At 42.2% G+C, this 19,544-nt stretch overlaps 1 protein-coding gene across 1 annotated transcript in view; it reads left to right on the plus strand.

Annotated features, from left to right (window-relative positions):
- TRPC5 (transient receptor potential cation channel subfamily C member 5) overlaps positions 1–19,544 on the plus strand; it is a gene marked incomplete at both ends in the record, with an annotated part of 65,167 nt that overhangs the window by 26,541 nt on the left and 19,082 nt on the right. The window contains 4 exons of the mRNA XM_082004324.1: positions 5,985–6,321; positions 9,598–9,737; positions 13,738–14,060; positions 18,587–18,782. Of these exons, the coding sequence (XP_081860450.1) occupies positions 5,985–6,321; positions 9,598–9,737; positions 13,738–14,060; positions 18,587–18,782 (996 nt within the window). The remainder of the gene's footprint in view (positions 1–5,984; positions 6,322–9,597; positions 9,738–13,737; positions 14,061–18,586; positions 18,783–19,544) is intronic.

Consider the following 19,544-nt stretch of genomic DNA (forward strand, 5'->3'; position numbering starts at 1 on the left):
TAAAGAGGATCACTTGATGGCACAGTGTAAGCCACGTGGCTATTGACATTGTGCCAAGTGTTACAGCATGTTTGGGCTATTGGACAGTGTGTATTAAGCTTTGTGGGTTAAGACATCAAGATTTGGCATTCATCAATAAACCCAAGCCTGTGTAGGACTGAAAGTGTCTGAGTTTCCTATATTTTCATGGGAGGAAAGAAAATCTAGCCAATTGATTCTGAAAATTGAAATACGAGAGGCTGTGCTCTCCCCAGTCCATCTGCAGTTGTATTGATGTGTGTGCCTGGGTAGGTCACCCCGGCCAGCGGCGACCTGGGATGAAGAGGGGTATAGACCTGCTGCTCCCAGCCCTGCCTGACCACACTGTGCTCGCCAGCCCTGCGGGGAGACTTCAGAGACGTCTTCCTTGCATCTGCCAGAGAAAGGGTGCAAGGCAGTACCTCTGCAAGATGGGACAGGGCGTTCTACTGAGTGGAGAATAGCAATGGCACTTATCCTTTTCATGATAGAATTGGATTCACAGGACATGTACATTCTTCACAGATCTAGCTAAAATACATACTTATGCTACTACATCAGACACTGCAGTTGCCTGATTGTCACACAGACTGCAAAATCTAGCTTAGTTCCTGTGAAAATCCTCTGCCTTTCCAAAGCCAAAATAGCTTTAATTGTAGAGTGCAGCAGCATATAATAATATCCCCAAACATTCAGATGCTGTGGGATACAGTGCTGTTGGTGAGATCTAACCTGTTGAAATGAGTGTCAGACGGGGGAACTAGAGTTAATTTCATGGCTCCCATGCCACATTTGGCTCTCAGTGTTAACCTCATTGGGAGCTGATGTAGCTGACTGATAGAAGAACTCGGTCCTGATTATTAACACCTGGCTCTGCAGTTACAAATTAGTGCTTATTCATCTATGAAGAGCATTCACTATCACCATCCGCAGCAAGAGTGCAGAAAAGAACTCCAACAAACTCCAAACAGGAGAGCCTGTTGGCAAGCCTTCACGATAATCAGAATAAACGGAGAGAGATACTGTGCTCAGCCCCTGTGATGTCTATCAGGGAGCTATTTCAGTTGCTCCCCAAGGCATTCACATCTCAGCCCATCTGTGTCTGATCCTAAATTACTTATGACTGTGAGAGATAAGGGATTTCCCCATAGATAAGGGGAGGGGGGGGTGGAACATAATTTCTGGGTTTGATATTTATATTAATGGCACAGCATGCAGAAAGCATTTAAGTCCAGAGAAGTAAGAGTTTAGGTGACATAAAAATATCAGTAAAGATTAGATATTAAGAAAAAGACACTCCATCTAGCAGCTGCTTTTTTCCCTTAAAAACTTTCTCCTTGGTAGAGGATCAGGTGACAATGAGTATGGTGAACATTGAAAATGAAATTCCCTAGTAGCACAATCCAGCTGCAAGCCAAATGTTACACAAAGACCCTGGCAAGACTGAAAAAAGAAAGAGAGAACATAAAAGACTTTGTATTGCAGTAGTTTCTACCCTCAAAGTGCTTCCCAACCATGACTGAGGTTGCTGATACGCCTTGGAAAGGTAAAGATACTTATTCCCATTTTCAGAAGCCAGGAGACACTGAGCATCTTGCCCACTGGTGACACAGTGGCGTTGTCCTCACAAGAAGGTACTCGAGTTGCATCTTATCTCCTAGTCATTAGGTGAACTGTATCTTCAGCTAGGGACAGGTTCTGCTCAACAGGTAATGGAGAAGGAGCTTGCTCTTTGGATTACCTCCCCCAGAAATGCATCTACAGGCTTTATCTACAGGCAGGGACAATCCTGGAAAAAGTTATGCCAGCTCTACCACAGGCTTCATAGCACTGGATGTTTAGTTCGTACATTTGCTGAATTGAGTATAAATGCCACCTTTTGGAAGTGTTTCTTTTCATTAATGCAGCTGTCAGAACATTCTCCATCACATCTGTGCGATGATGTCTTACGCTGCCATTTGTAATAGAGGTTGGAGGCTCCTGTGATGCAATAGTCCTTGGAAAAAATGCTCGTTACCACCTTTGTTATGTGTTGGAGAAATACACTGTTCACAAGTCATGTGCTCATCTTCTTAAACGAATAGAAAGCTTCTAGTACATTACATCTGCCTCTGATTCTGGAATATCTACAAAACTGGGACAGTATGGAGTTTTTTAAATGATCACAATCTCTCTTTTTCACTGTGCAGAATCTGTAACTGATACCAAATACTGTCACATACAGTATGGTCGTTTGAAATGATAAAAGACTATGATACGCACATGCGCTATATCTATCTATAGCAAATGAAAGGCTGTGCAAAAAGGTGAAAAAACATATTTGGGACCCTGCTTAGGTGGAAATTGAACTTGTACTTAGGAAAGGCCTTGGCATAAGTAGTGTTGGAGAAGTCAACTTCTTTCCCAGATCTCAGTTCTGTCTATTTAAAGTAGAAATAAGACTGTTTCCTTAACTTTATGCAGAAATTTGAAATTATGTATAACAAAAGTTCCATGGTACTATTGCAGTTTCAGGCTACTTCACACCTAAAAGGGCTAAAGCTGAGGGTTTTCATGGTTTTATATTTTACGTGCATTGATTTAGCAGTATGAATCCTAGAATATCTTTACTGAGTTGAGCGTTCAATAGTTTCGTCAATGAATTTAATGGTTTAGTCTAGGTAACACCACCTAGAAGCAAAAATGAGGCCGACATTCACGGGACTACTTAGGGAAATAGTTAGTTTCTGTATTCTTTCAAGTTAACACAAAGTTACTGATAAGCAATTGGTTCTCTAGGTAGCACACCAAGGGCTTAGTTGGCTGCTTTGTTGTAATTCAGAATTCCAGTGTTTCTGCACAATGGAAATTTTGTTTTTCAGCCAGCTGTAGTCCTTCAGTTACTTGAGATCTAAGCTGCAGTATTTACTAATTTTAAACCTGTGATTAATAAGTTGGACTAACACGAATTAGTAAAAGCCTGCATTGGTAAGTGCTTAGCCTTACCTTTAATAAAGGCAGCATTTGATGGTTTGTGATATTAGGGAGAGTTTCTTTGTGTCGTGTGCTTAAATTTCCCTTCAGACATTTTCAGTGAGGTTGGGGTGGGCTTGATTGGAAAACCTAATGGCTTTTTCCATTTCCATTCCCTTTTGCCATGCTGGTCTTTAAAGCTGCTCTTTCATGATGTGTGAATTTCTCTCCATTTGAAGAACTAACGACAGATACAACACAGAAAGCAGATTTTAGAAATGAAGCTATTAGGCAGAGAAGAGGCAATTTTAAGATGCTTGCAAGTTGCACAGCAACCAGAGGAACATATAGTCATTTGATTTCTCAAATGATTTTGACTTTGACTCGAGGGAAAAACAGTTTTATTCTCCCCTTAGAGCATTCTATCATATGTGATAAAGAGAAAATGTGTTTATACATTTCCCCCCCCCCCCAAAAAAAAAAAAAGAAAGCTGTACCTCATCTCAGAGAAGCAGCAGCATCTATTACCATGTAAATTACTGCAGAACACATCCGGTCACAGCTCCTGTTTGTGATCTTAAATGAGAAAATATAGCAGTTTCTTCTAGCTTTTAGATGTAACGCGCTGACCCTTCTGAAATCATAGATTAAAAACCAACCAACCAAATGACAATCGATACTGGATGATTTTCAGTTTCTGTAGAACTGTTTCTTTCATCACTTTCCCCAGACTTAGAATTTTTACAATAACGTTTTCTGATTGTTACAGGCAACAGGTCTTGGCTTTTTCTGGAGATCAGCACCGTATCAACTATTGTCCAGTTTCTGCTGCATGCATGTTGATTCCAAATCAAACGTGTTTCTGATTTTCTTTTCTGATGCCCTCTGGACCACAGCGTCACTTGTATGTTAGATGCAGTAGTCGTGTTTATTGTAGTAATAACACATAAACATTCAGCTTTATAAATGCCAGATATTCCTCTTGGAGATCTTATTTTCAATAATAATTTTGGTCAATCTTATATTTGAACTACCCAGTCCAAAAAAGGTCTGATTCTGCCTCTTACATAAAATATATTCACAAAATCTAAAAATAATTACAGAAATTAATTACTTTATCAGACTGAGGAACTAATTTTTCCTTTTGCTTGACATTTTTGAGCATGGCAGTGATAGTGCTCTGCTTGTATAGAGCACTCTGAGAACTGGGCATGAAAAGTCCTCCCAATATTGGGCAGTTCTGGCAGTGAACAAATACTTAAAAGGTATAGGTGTGTGCTAAAGCTTTTATTAAGAAATTGCCTCTTTCACACCAAATCTGATCTCCTGGTGACTAAGACCTATGGGAAGTCCAAGGTATCTTTAGACATCATGGGAAGAGCCTTGTAACGGTCTTGTAACTGAGGGCAGTAGTGTCTCCACAGGGGCTTCTGCCAGGGTCAAAAAATCATACCAGTTTGGGCTGGCAAAACAGTAAGACTTGTATTCAGAAGCCGGTCCCTTCGCTACCATGGCCTAGTCCTTTCAAGAGCTGGTTTAAATTGTAGTGGTAAAAGAGTGCTTCACCTGATAAAATCTTCGCTGAGGGGGAAGAAGAGGATGGTGGCACTATATCCCTCACAGAGGTCCCTTTCAAATACAGCCAAGTGTAATAACAGTACTGTCATCTTCAGGTTACTCACTGCTTTGGGTCTCCTCTGTAAGAGGTCTCTGCTCCTTGACAAACGCTGCTAGTACTGTTGGGTCCATTGGAAGTGTGATTCTTTCTGATATACTGCGTCCTATCATAGATGTAATTATATTGCTGCAGGATTATGTTTTGTTGATAACTGTATCCGTGCTAGGACAGTTTTTCTGGTTTAATTACAGCAAAGTGTAAAGAAGCATCTCAGAACAATAGTTGAGATCTTCTTTTGAACTTGCAGATCCCAGTAGGAAATCTGAGTTTAGTAGATCAGAAGCATAACTTCATTAACATGGATTAGAAATTAAATACGTGAAGAAAACCACATTTGTGTTGGTCTTGCAGACATCTCTAATTAGCTATGGGTCTGAAAAGTTTTGAAAACCATGGGGCTGTTCCAGGTACAATCAGGAACTTAAAGTCTTCTGGCATAGACCAGAAATACCATGGCTTGAGTTTGAAATTCCAAAGGCTGTTAGGTATTAGAACAGTCTGAAGTAGTTGCAACCTGAGCATGTCTGGTATGAAGTCACTGAGTTGCAATAAATCACCATCACAATGCTATTTTTCACAGAGTGAAAGTAAACTTTCAAGTGTCACTTTTGGTACCGTGATCAAAGATTTCTTTTTGCCTCTGCTTAATCTCTTACAGTTTACAACTCCTCTCTTCCTTAATAGCGAGGCACGTTTACAAGTGTGCTGTCCTGCTTCCCAACAGATGTCACCTGGCTGCACTTCCCGTTACTGCATGCTGTCTCATGCCCAGCCCATCCCACACACACATATGCTGGCCTTCTTGCACAAAACCACGTGCAGCACCCCACACGCTTCTGGAGACATTCGCTCTCCCTCTCTGTCCCTCTCTCTCACACACACACAGACACACTCTCAGAACTTTACACCTTTTCCCTCGTGTTTCATCTTTTAGTCACTTCTTAAAGATGCTGACAGTGATTTGTTTGAGGCAGTCGAAATCTGAAACATTCTGAAAAGAAACGTGCTGAAAGAGAAACACATGGGAAGACAAAAAGCTCACAGTAATTTTCATTGTGTCACTTTTGCACAGGGCTTCATGTGTGGTGAGCGACTGATCCTCATAAGGATGCTTCAAATAGAAAAACACCTCAAAAAAGAAACCTTTAGTCCTGTGTAGAAAAATAAGAGTGAAATCCCCCTCCTTTCTTCCCTCTGTCTCCAAAATGTGCTTTTCCACCCCATAGCCAGTCCCAAACTTAATATGAGGGTCTGTGTAGGCTCTAATGTATACATGAGGGGGAGTGCACGTGAAGTACCAGACAGTAATAATATTTCTCTTTTTTTTCCTCCTCAGTTTGTTGCTCAGCCAAACTGCCAGCAGCTACTCGCAACACTTTGGTATGACGGTTTTCCAGGATGGAGGCGGAAACACTGGGCAGTAAAACTCCTGACCTGTGTCACCATTGGACTGCTATTTCCTGTGCTATCCGTGGCATATCTGATTGCACCGAAGAGCAGGCTGGGACTGTTCATTAAAAAGCCATTTATAAAGTTTATCTGCCACACCGGCTCTTACCTAACCTTCCTGTTCATGCTCCTGCTGGCATCGCAGCACATCGTCAGGACCGACCTTCACATGCAGGGACCACCTCCCACCATCGTGGAGTGGATGATCCTGCCCTGGGTTCTAGGTAAATCAGAAACACAAAAATGCCTGAGCCACAGTCGCCTGACTCGCACCCATGGCAAATGTGTGGATACTCATTCCTGATCTCGGCATCATCAGCATGTAAAGAGATTTGGCAGCCAGCTTCAGTAACTGCATAAAACAGCTGGGCTCCTTCTGGAACAACAGATCCTGTTGGCCTAGGGCTCTTCTGCTGTTCATATTGCCATCTGACATGCCTTTACACATGACCCTGAGTAAACCACAGCAGACACAGCTCTCTCCCTGCTTTCCCCGTGCTCTGTGTGAGGAACGGGTTAGGAATTAGCTTCTGGGTCACGCTAGTAACAAATAGTGTCACTTCGCATGCTGGCTTATTCTGCTGGCCGGCACATGGCAGAAGGCAGCGCCAAGAGCCTGTCTCTGCTTTCGTCTTCTCACTGGTCAGCTCCTGGAGCCAGTGCGCAGGTACCAGGCCTGTTTATTCCAGGGCTCCCAGACTCCCAAATAGCCTTCCCCCTCAGGGAAGGCAGAGAAGGGAAGGTAAATCTCAGTTTGCCGTATGCCTCTGTGCTGATAAACACTGACCAAATCAATATCGAGACCTCTAATATAAGCAGGAGAAGGAGGGAGTATTTATTATCAGAAGGCTAAAATGTGAGACTCTTACTCCGGTCTGGCTGGGCAACCACAACTGTGAAGAAAAGGAGGTGTCCATGTTCCAGAGGGCAGGATGTACGGGTGAGGTAGTGAGATGGGATGGGAGGAAGTGGACAGAGCCACTCAGGGAGAAGAGCAGAGAAGCATTTTTTGATATATTTTTATGAGAGAGAAGTATTTACCCTTTCAAACTGAGCTCCAACACAACAGCAAGTAAAAAACCTGTGGATGCCATGAGAAGCATCGTCTCTCCTCTAAGCTCCCATCTCCCTTGCTCACACGCCATTACCATGTAGCACCACTGTGAGCTGGGGTACTAGGAGGCCTGCTCACGGGCAACGGTTTCCACACCTCTATAGCTCTCTTCCAGCCTCTGTCCATACAGCCCAGGTCAGTTCAGTGCAAAACCCCAGAGGTCAGGTAACAGTGAATTGCGACTGTCTAGTAGGCGTCAGTGGCCTGGAAAGCCACGCTGATGCTTTCTGAGGACACCTCTCAGGAACCTCCGTCTCTGGAGCTCTCCTTACGACTCCTCAATGCTTCTCACGGGTCCACATCTGCTTTCCTGTACCTGCTGGGTGCCCTCTCCGGGTAACACCAGGTCCCAGCTCCTCATTTCTGTGGTGGCTCTGGACTAGCCTGGTTCTATGCTGAGCAAACCTAGCTGTTCCCTGTGCCAAACCTAAAACTGCTCATGGAAAGTGAGGAAGGAAAGTAAGAGTTGCAAATATCTTCACAAATCACTTTCCATTGTGACCCGGGGCACTTTGCTCCTTGCGTAGCTCTACCACAACTTACAAATGGTAACTCAAGCCTCATTATCTTATTAAACTAATTTATGGCATTGAAATGCATGTGTTGGTAGAAACTTCAGAATAAGTTGAGAAGGCTAAATGTCTTTTCTGAGCTTAGGCAATCTCTTTACTTTATCCTTAACTTCATGGTTAAAATTGAGGGAAATGGTAGGCATTTCAGCAACATTAATTTGCAGATGAAAGGATTAAAAAAGCCCTTTCAAAATCACCTCTAACAGCTGTCTGCTTTTCTTTTTGAGTTCCTTTGTTTCAGATAAATAGGGATATTGTGGGGCTGTTTATTAAATTGAGAAATTAGAACAGCCTCACCAGATTAAAGGTTATTATTTAAGAAATACCTTCCACTATAAAAGGAGAGAAAGAACAGGCACACACAGCATTGCTGTAACTATAGTAACCAAGCAATGATAACTCACTATAAATACAGTATATGAGTTCTTCAGCAGGCTCCTCTCCATTGATTTATTTTATTTCATGGTTTTGTGTGCATGCAAAGATTTGGAAGCAGCTATAATAAAATTATCTTATTGGCCTTGACATTATACTTGCCTGACCATTGACCTGCTGGCTGGCAGCTGAAGAGCTAAGATTGATATTCGGATGTTCGCAGCAGTTCATTTCGACATTATCTGCTCTTCAGATTGAACTTTAAGGTCCTAAACTTGAGTTGCAAGTAGCATTTCAGTGACCGCTGCAGTATCCTGTGGTTAGGTATGGATAGCAATTTGGTAACTGTATTAGTAATGCACCTGGAGGTGTATTTTGTTGTGGTTTTTTTCTTTTTACAGACGTTTCAAGTCTTCATTCAAGGATAATGTTGTAAACTGGGTAATTCAAAATATCTGGGGGCTCTAAAGACGTTCTCAGAAGCATGCAGGTGATGAAGGAGCCTAGCTGTCATTTGCTTTTTAATGGCACTTAGGCTGTCAAAAGTACTTGAACAGTTCTACAATAAAGGACATATAAGTTAACTTAAAATTAGAATTGTGTGCCAGGTGAGTTTAGCAGTCTGGTAATGAACTTGAGAAGCTGCCTCTCTCCCCTCCAGCTGCAAGGAGGTATAGTGGAGGTTAGCAAGTGCCAAAAATTATTAGCAGAAGGTATTTCAGAGTTGAGATGATGGGCTCTGGCTTATCCTCGGAAACAAATATTCACCTCAAAAAACCCATAGCTGTATTTGACATTAGGTGAGTCATTGCTGAGAGCTGCCATGCCAGGCTGCAGTGCCCATTTTCATGCCGAGTCCTACCTTTTTTCACAAATAGTCCCTGTGGGGCTCAGTGACTGAGCATAGAGAATTAATTCACTTCTTCCTTCTTTCGTGTGGTATTTCCAGGTCAGGGAGGAAATGTACTGGCACGCGGAAGCTGGTCACTAGTGTTGCATGTTCTGCAGAGAAAGTCAGGAAAAATCGGTATTGTCTAACTGAGCAATGAATTACTTACAGTGCCTATGAGAGCAGACAATCTATTAGAAACTATACCAAATACAGTTGCTTAAATAGTTTATTCATGTAGAACAAATTTCATTGAGCCAATCCACTCATACTAGTTATAATTAACATATGTCTCAAGAAGTCTCCTTGGGTGTATATCTGGAGCCCTGGACAGGAAACCTGGGTCTTTTTCATATCTCTCTAGACTACATTCCCCACACTGTAAAACATCTCACAATCAGCAGTATTATACTTTGTAGAAAAGAGGAGGGGTGAGACATTTTTTCCTGAGCTGTTAATTTAGAATTGGCTTTTATTACATCAGATATATACAGTGCTTTAATGGCAACTAATACTTGGTGATGACAATGAACTCTCTTTCTTTCTACAGGTTTTATCTGGGGAGAAATCAAGGAAATGTGGGATGGTGGATTCAATGAGTATGTACATGACTGGTGGAATCTGATGGATTTTGCAATGAACTCCCTCTATCTTGCAACTATCTCCCTTAAAATTGTTGCCTACGTCAAGGTACAGTAACTTGGGAGAGAGAACTTGTGACTTGCTTGTGAGAACTGTAGTACACAGGGTAGAAACTCTCAAAATCAAAATTACAGATCAAAGAGAGGAGCTGCTTTTCAAGCAGTCCAGTTTTGAAAATTCACCTGGAAAACTTATGAATTTGTTTGGAGAATGATTGTCCTTCTCATCTTGACTTTTTGATGAAGACTGAAGTAGATTGGGAATTGGGTAGAAGTTTGCTACAGCACTTGCTGTCCATCTTGTAGCTACTCGGTTGTCAAAGATACATTTTGTTTTCCATACTGACACCGGACAATGCTAGCCATAGTGAAAACATGATTTTTAAATAAAACAGTGGAGGAAAAACAAGAATAGGGTTATCTGAAAACATCTACAGCAAAGATTTATAATCTGTAGTCCTACAGATCTGTAGTTTACTAATCAGAAGTTTGTGAAAAGTCTACTAAGAAAAGCAAGTCTACTAGTAGGAGGCTTCTGTTTGATATAAAGGAATCACCTTACTCTCTTCAATATACAGTTTTAAACTGTAGGCAAGGAAATGACAAAGGAGCATGCTGGAGCTTTGACACCATGTAGATTCTTCACTGTCATGTTCTGTTTATGGCAAGAATGCACATCAGAGCTCATCCTCAAAAGCACCTTCCACATTTATAAACTTCTGATGCTCCAAGTTAGCATATGTCTGTGTTTTGGAGCCAGAGGATGGCCTGAAGCACTTTCCTTCTGTCTCTCTTTTTCAAAGACACAGACGGGACACAAATAGCCTCCTGCAAACTTTCTTATGCAGTGGCTCTCTTTGACTTCAGTTGGAGCTGCGTGCTTGGCCTGATTCTTTTCTTGGTATGAATCAGCAGCAACTTCACTACAGTTAGTGTCATTACACAGGTGTAGATCAAGTAACTGGAGTCTGCTCCTTGGCCACTTACGTGCTGTCTAGTTTTGCTGTGCTACTGTGTTGGTTTTGCTCTGGTAGAAGGGTACTACTTCTTTCAGCCCAGCTCCTAATAACCAGGGCAAGCACTTCCCCAAAGCAACCCTGTTTAGTCCAACCCAAGCATGTATGCAGGCAGAGAGGAAAAGAGGAGAAAATTTCACAAAGCTCATTGACTCCAAAATGGCAAGGCTTTTATAAAAAACTCTTAGCAAGCAGTCCTGCTATGGGGCCTTTTTAAAGTCCATAAGGCTGCATAGTGGTGAGTCAGTTTTTCAAAGGGAAAAGCTTTAAGATAGTTGCTGCTCCCTGAAGAGGCAGCTCTGTAACAGCATCAAAGCAGGAAGAGATTATGTCTTTTGTCTCCCAACATTCGGAACCAGTGAGGAAATTACAGACTTGAAAGATTGGTCTTTAAACTGTGCGCAATACAAAAAAATGCTGGGAATCACAAGATTCATGAACAAATCTTCAAATGTTAACAATCACCTCGTTCTTTCTCACACACAAATTACTAGAAGAGCTGTGCATCCACAAATTCATACAGTCACATACTGAGATTTAAACTCATAGCCAAAGCACACATACAAAGGAAGTACAGCTTTGTTTATATACCCTCTAAGAACTACAGAAACTTACAGGCTAACTACAAAGACCTGCATGCCAGCACACAAAAGAATGCTTACAGGAATATATCTGAGTACAGATCATACCTACTTGGATTAACCCTGGCTGATCTAAGGTCTGCTCCTGATGAGGACCAATGGCAGGCAATTCTGAGAAGTGCTTAAAATCTTATATAGGAGTAGTTCTGAAACAGCATGCTCACAGAAGTTCCCCTCTGACCTACGTCGCTTAGAGGCTGCAGTTTGCTCTGAAACATGAGGATTTATAACGTTGATAATGGCTTCAAAACCTTTTGCAACATGACTTGTAAGGGTTTTTGTTCTATAAGAACAGCCCCAAGCTGGAAGAGGCTGCTATATATCCCAATATACCATATTCTAACACTTCTTACAATTTCAAAGAATTACATGGACGTTTAGCTTTCTGCCAAATATCAGAAAAATAAAGTGCATAGTGACGCTAATGTTTTCCATCCTTGTTTTTATGGGGAGACTTTTTTTTCTTGATTTAACTGGTTCCAAGACATGTATTGTCCAATACCAATGAAATCTTCAGGCTAATTATAGGGTAAAAATACTTTCTTAATCAGCTTTCATTTGCTGCATTGAATTACCATGTAATGGGGAAGGGTAAATGCGACTGTCTGGTGTAACTTATTTGTACTGTTCTCTATACATCTCTGCTGTGTTTCATCTTCTGATGCCTAACCCAAACAACTCCAGCCTTCCCAGATACCCAGCTTCATTAGATACCTCCAAAATCTTCTGTTTCTCTATGACCTGTGACGTCAGGCTGCTCTGAAGAGACTACTGTTTTCCAAGCAAGGTTATACCATCAGTTTATAAAGGGCCAAAATATGACCCTAACAAGTTGCTTTAAAAATAGATGTGAGATGAAGACCTTTTGACATACCTTTACATGCAACCTATGCTAAACCCTAGCAGAGAGCCCCTGGGCTGCTGTGTCCAGCTGGCACGTGGAAGAGAATTACGAACAACTTGGGCAAATCTGCTCTCTAGGCTGGGGAGGCTTTCCGATCACAGCCATCCGCCCCCACTGCTGCGCGTTGGCAAAAAGTTAACATGTCTGCCTGCTTGTTAACTTTTTAAGACCCATCTTCAAGTCAAGTTAGCAGACTCAGGCCATGATGTTCATGTCATAAAGAACAGTTTGGAAATGTCAGAAGCAATCGGAGGTCATGCTGAAATGCCTTCGTATCATGTCTCAGCTCCTTCGTACAGAGGAATAGTTTGAAATATCAACATGCTTTTAGCTGTGTCCTTGAAAAAATGGTGAGCGTGTGTATTGGACCTTCAGATTTAAATAGAAAGTCCCTGCAAACTCATCTGTTAGTATGATATTTATACCATTTCCTTTTAAAAGGTATAAAAATTATTTTAGGACTCCTAAAGATGCTGGCTACACTACCAGCAATATTATTCTAAGTACATTTTTGTCTTTTTATACATGTTAAATGAACAGAGACAAATGTTAAAAGGCCAATTATTCCTTGATGTTAAATGTCTTTCCCTCCATTCTGTTGTGCCAGTGTAGTTAAGCCAGAATAGTTACATTCATACAACCAGCTCTTTTGTGCTACCTATTTGCATCTGGCTGCACTTTGCTCAGAAAATGCTTCTGCTTTTACAGTTACATTACGAACCAAGTTAATGTTATAATTGATGCACTCAAATGTATCCAGTGTTTCAGCTGCAATTATGACCTCTGCTTTAGCAACGCTCCTAAAATTGCCATGACAAATTAACTAATAAGAAAATTAATATGAAGAAAGCATTTTGGTTCTGGGCTGTTGGCTCTTTTTTGAGATTAATAGGCAAGGAAAGCATCCACTTCCTATGCTCAATAGTTCATTGCTTTCCTTCTTTCCTTCCTTCTCCCTCCCTCGCATTCTTCCTGGAACGTGCAGTGTTTTGAATGTGCAGTCATATTTAAGAGGAAAAAGAAAATAAGGTAATTGGAAATTTCCAACCTGAACCTGCTAAAGGGCAGTCTGATGTTGAAAGAGAAGGAGATTGTGTATGGACCCATGGACCTGAAGAACCCGTAAATAGTGAACTCAAAATTCCAAAGGCCTGTTTTCTAAAATTAGGCTAAGAACAGCCAATGTACCAGAAGCCTCTGAAGAAAAGCAGGTCCCACAACTATCCCCATCAGAGGGTCATAATTTAGTAGGGGAGAGTTCATAAGAAGGCAACATTAAACCTAAGTCTCTCCTGATGAAGTTGGCTTCAGTCCTGAATCCCGAATGTTAGTCTGACAGTAGCTGAGACTTTAGAGTTTTAAAGTACTTCCTGTGTCACTAGTACCTTGTTAGTATTTAGATGTGAAGCATTAGTATTCACAGTGTGACTTTTTGAGTTAGAGTAATTACAACATAATTCACTTTTATACCCTTGTTATGTCTTTCAGTATAACGGTTCTCGTCCAAGGGAGGAATGGGAAATGTGGCACCCGACTCTCATTGCAGAAGCCCTCTTTGCAATATCCAACATTTTAAGTTCCTTGCGTCTCATATCCCTGTTTACAGCAAATTCACACCTGGGACCCTTGCAGATTTCTCTGGGACGCATGCTGCTAGACATCCTTAAATTCCTTTTTATCTACTGTCTGGTGCTTCTGGCTTTTGCCAATGGACTGAACCAGCTTTATTTTTATTATGAGACCAGTGCCTCGGAGGAACCCAACAACTGCAAGGGGATCCGATGTGAGAAACAGAACAATGCCTTCTCCACGTAAGACGTCTTTTCCTTTTTAAGGTTGACTTCCACTGTCCCCTGTCTTACCTGCCTTTGCCTGTTGTCTGTCACTGCACTGAAAGTGCCTTTATTTATTCATTCACGTATATCGGGGGAGCTGGTTGGCTGTGCAGGAAAGGTGTGAGTTAACTGGGGCATATACTCTGCTGAGCTTTGCTGTCAGAAAGACTCTTTATTTAGGTCTGGATGTGGGAGACAGTCATTTTAGGTCTGGACCAAAGAGTCTCCCTACATGATCCTGCAACTTAAATTTTGTTATGGCTACGTAGAATTTCAGTATATTTGAGAAAGCAAGTATCCTTTTGCCATAATAATTGTTTCATCTGATTCTGGAGGAAAGGAGGGGAAGCTAAACAAAATGTAAAAAACGAGGGATAAACCTATGAAAAAAGGTATTAATAAATAATGTGATACAGCAACAACAATGATCTCACCTAGGCCATTTTTATGTATACATGATGTTGCAGGCTTCTCTGTTTTCCTTACAGTGGGGTGAGACTAAAATCCCAGCAAAATCCTTTTTGCTGGAAGTGCTGGTGCTTTACTGAGATGTTGGCATGGAAATTGCTGTGATGACAGCTGGCAGGGCTGAAAGAGATAGCACATGCTGAAAAATAACATGAATTGTCTCTCCGATGTATTTGTTTTAATTACTAATAGTGGAAATAATTATAATAATCAGCCCGCACCCAATTGTTCTGGCTGCTTGCACAGTACTTAAAACACAATGGGAAGAGAAATAAATAAAGCATGGTCTAGAAAAAGGCCTACGCCCTGCAAACAAGCAAAACAAAACTGTTGTCCACCACTTTATGCTAAATTAAATAAAACTTGTCGTAATGCCCGATAGTTCTCCACCCTTCCTCAGCTGAAGGCTTGAGGTTAAGAAAGGATTTGTGACATATTTGCACTGGTATCTGAAGCAGATGATGGCTGAGGCCACATGACTAGGTTGGAAGAGGAAAGTCTCTGACGTGGTCCTGCAGGCTCCCTCCTTAAAAGAAGTGGGGGATTTTCATGGGCTAGAGTCCAGCCTTACAAGAGGATCATGACCCGGTAGACTAGACGTGCTGCCATTTTCCACTGTAGGGCAGGAACGCCATAGGCTTGATTAATTTTCTCATTAAGCCCATCTATATCTGGAGGAAGTGAATGGAACTGCAGTGTGCTAAGGAAAAACAGAATTAAAGACCGCAGTCTTTTTTCTATTTTAATTGCTTTGCATGCCCCAGAAATGTTGTACTGCCCTTGCAAAGGAATTAAATACTGTTCCTTGATCTATGTCCATATTGGTGCAGCAGCCAGAGGGAGAAATATTTGGCAAGCACAGTGTTTGTTAAGTGGCAACTTCTAGCTCAGGAAGGGTCAAACCCACAAAGTTCAGGACTAGAGCCTGCCTTTCCCTGGAGCTACGGTGAACAGATGTATTCAGTTCTGCATTCTGGTTTGGACCTGTCTCCACCGCAGACCAGTTGTTTTACAGATTTCACTGTTGGCAGGTTAGTGGAGAAAACAGCAGGATCTGACTAAAGAAAAAGAGCGGTGGGTCAGCAGGGGAAAAAAATAAATCCTCAAGTCTGTAAGAAGGTGTAGTAATATCTTGGGAACTAGGAATGATACAGAACCACTTAAAAGAAAGTGTGCAGATCAGCTTAAATACAGACCGCAATTTCTCCCACCCTAACATTCAGTTTAAACCCCCTGCCAGGGAAAATGCAGCACAGAAAGGAAATTGAGGGGGCTCAGCCTTTATGGCAGAGGTTTGTTTAAAACAAAATCGCAGTGGGAGGGGATCCATTAGGATTGAGGTCTCCTGGCAGGAGACAGAATGCTCTGCAGTTACTTTTTGTTTGAAACTTGCTTAAGAAATTTATTTAACGTGTTCTTAAAAGTTTAAATAGTTGTTATTAACACCCCCAGTACAAGCTGACATTTGGCCCTGGAGCAGATGCACAGCATGGGTGACTGGCTAAGAACGAGCAACCTGCAAAACAGAAAATTATATTGTTGGGCTGAGGAGAGCAAGCGTGGCTGGAGGGAATTCAAGTCAGAGCTGGTGTTACCTCAAGTTTGCTCACAGTTCATCCCTAATGAAAGAATAAATGTAAAAAGCTTTCAGTCAGTACCCTTTGATTCCTACCAGCATTTCTAGGCAGTCGCACAATAAGATCTAATTTTGTAAGAGAAGGAAAAGCAGGACGCCGCTCGTGTTTGTACAGCTTGTTTAAAATGTGACACCTATTTACGGGTGCATTATTTCCTACTGCTCCCAAAGGATGGGTTTAATATTTTCTTGGTGAGGAAATTTTCTGCATCGCAAACACAGATCATGGAAAAGTAATATTCCTTTGTGACAGCAATGAGGGGAAGTCATGAATAATTTAAGGTTTTATACTTTGGCCTCACCATCCCTTAGAAAGCAGAGCGTCTACTGCTTACGCAGACAACTTGAAAAGATGTTTACTGCTGTGATTCTGGCAACTGAAAGAAGGAGAAGAGAGAGAGGAAGAGGAGGAAGGGGTGAAGGAAGAACCTCACTGCCTGCTGTGTCCTCCTCACTGGAGAGTCATGCCGATCCCTGGGGCCAGTTCTCCAGAGACTGCAGGAGGTCAGGAGGGTTCCGGTGGCAGAGGGAGGCACTTGATTTCCCTGAGCTGCTGCAGAGAGTGGTGGAGCTTTGAGATTTCTCCTGTTTGCTTAGACTCCAAAACATATTCGGCAGGAGGGGATAGTCTCTCAATAATAATTTCCAAAATTCTTTTTTTAAAGCTGCTTCTTCAAAGTAGTGTGAGCCCCACCTGAAAAAAGTACTGTGAAAAGAGGTTGTGGTTCTGGCCTGTCATTAAACACTGAAGAAAGAGTAAACTAAGCCTTACTTCTGTGCAAAGTTGCAGAAACCAGTTGCTGCCTTTTTTCGAGGGGCACTACATGTCCACATGTAAATATATTGGCCTTAGTCCGGGCTCAAATTATACTCCTGGCTAATGCTGTGAATTCAGAGCAATGCACTGGTCACTTGTAAGACTGATTTCAGTTTCATGACAGGAACCTCTGTCTCCCCAGAGCCTACAGCCTAATCAGTACTTTTACTGCTAATAGTTAAAATAAGTTAAAAGGCAGCTAGCTCTCCACCATTTTTAGTAGAGGAGTGCTTAGCATTCTTTGGTTAATCCTTATTTTACCACCTCACTTAACTTATTAAGTCTACCAAACAGCCTGACTTTTGACAGAAAGGATTTTCGCTTTAAAAAGTCTTTATGATATTGGCCAGTGAAAAACATAAGATACGTCCACAAAAAATGAAGAAACTAAATCCCCATATAAAGCATGGGGGTACATGTGGAACAGCTGCCCAGAGAAGCCAGAAGAACAGATTTCTGCTATGTCAAGTAAAGTATTTGAATTATTTGTATTGATTTTTCTAGTAGGAGCATTTGAAAATATCTCCCGACCTCAGGCCAAAATGGAAACTCTTAAACAGGCATATGAATGGCATTTTTTGATGATATAAATGTCATATTGTGGAAAGCCAAAACAAAGATGCCCAAATAGAGCAATTATTTAGATTGCTGATTATGTATTTGACGTGATTGCGAAAGGTCACTTGTCTCTGGCTGAAGCAAATAGAGACCTGGGATGATCTCATCAGCTGTAAAGCACAGTGAGGTCAGGTCTAGTTCACCTATGGAAGGAAGACTTCAAAAGAGGAAAACATCTCGAGTTGAATTAATGTGATGACTCCCTTTCATCTGAGTCATTACCGATCAGTTGTCGCAGCACGCTGTTGAGGGCACTGCGCTGTGGTGGGTGGCAGCTGCTGCACAAACAAGCCATAGCGACCGGCATTTTTGGCCCCGCGTGTTGCTCACAGACGGAGTCTCGGCACACTGGCACGGTTCACTTGCAGCCGAAGTAAACTGCAAGCTCTCAGCCTATGCGAGAGCAAAAGGTGCAAGTGGCTGTGATTCCTCGCATCTCCTTACCTCTGGTGCCTCGTTGTTGTGCACCGTTTAACTACTACAGTCATGCTGTACTTGGGGATGAGTTTCCTGAACATTTAGTCTGCAGACATGTTAATGGTGCAGGCACTGATTAAACAGGAGAGTTCTACCTATAGACAACAGCAGTTTCATAGCATGGTAGTTTTAATCAGAAGGAATATATTGTGGCTGTTCTTTGCATGTATGTGGAGTGGGAAAGGGAACCTGGGCTTCCTTCAGGGCAGTTAGGCTTGCTGCATCTCACAAGGGTGTGGACAGGGCTCTCGGACAGGTAGCAAAGGTTGTTGGTGGGACACAACTCTCACATGCGTTGACCAGTGGGTCACTGTGCCTGAAGAACAGCCTGCCCAGGGAGAATAAATGGCTGTAGTGAGCAGCTGTGCTGTGGTGTCCCAGGCTCCCGCTGTCTATGTGTTCCCCACCTGAACAGTGCCTGAACCAAACGTTGTTTTCCATTCCCGAGAGTCAGGTAGCCAAGTAAAAATCTGGTTTTATTTGCAGACTTTTCGAGACCCTCCAGTCACTCTTCTGGTCTGTGTTCGGTCTGCTGAATCTCTACGTCACCAACGTGAAAGCCAGACATGAGTTCACAGAATTTGTTGGGGCCACTATGTTTGGGACCTACAATGTCATCTCCCTTGTTGTGCTGCTGAACATGCTCATAGCCATGATGAACAACTCCTACCAGCTCATTGCCGTAAGTTACCTCATTCTCTCTCTTTTTGCTTTTATTCTTTTCCATGTGCCTCATCTGTTTGGCTTATAGCAAGTGTGTGTCTCTGGGATGCTGGAGACTGCTGCCCCCAGTTTTTGACAGCAAATAGTTCGGATTTGTACTCACTAGCCTGAATCATGCTTGCGGAGGAGGTTTTGCTCTGTTTGTAATGCTTCTTAGCTGGAAAAGGCTTATCAGCTGTGATCTGCCCTTGTCTTCTGTAGAGTAACCTCACTGATCACCTTACTGTTAGCAGCTGAAGTACTTTGTAGCAGAGAGGGTATATAAAGGAAAGCCTTCCCACTGCTTCCTGATGTTTGGTTTTAACTTGGGAGGTGGGGTGTTGCATATTCTGCCCCTGCCTTACTATTTTCTCATTTGAAACTATGTGTGTCAGGAGCCCAGTCCTGTAATTTCTTATTCCACAGTCTTCCCACTGGAATTAGATCACTTCCATCTGTAACACCAGCCAGTCTCCTGGCAGCTGACTCTGTAGACCCATAATCTCCGATTCCTGAGTAACCTCAGTGCAGGATGGATCTGAGCTGAGGCAACTCAGGGCTGCCAGTTGGCTGTAGAGCCAGTTTCAAACTTAACTTTATCTTCCTTTGAATGTTCAAAATGGGTCTCTCTACTATAATCTCATTCGGTGTACCTTAAAAGCCAACCTGTACATTGATGATTAAATTTGTCGACAGATTGAAAACTAAAGCAGCATGGCTCTGCATTTTAAGGCTCTTCAGG

Source organism: Phaethon aethereus, assembly GCF_964289735.1.
Source record: "Phaethon aethereus genome assembly, chromosome: 10".
NCBI classification, from domain to species: Eukaryota; Metazoa; Chordata; class Aves; order Phaethontiformes; family Phaethontidae; genus Phaethon; species Phaethon aethereus.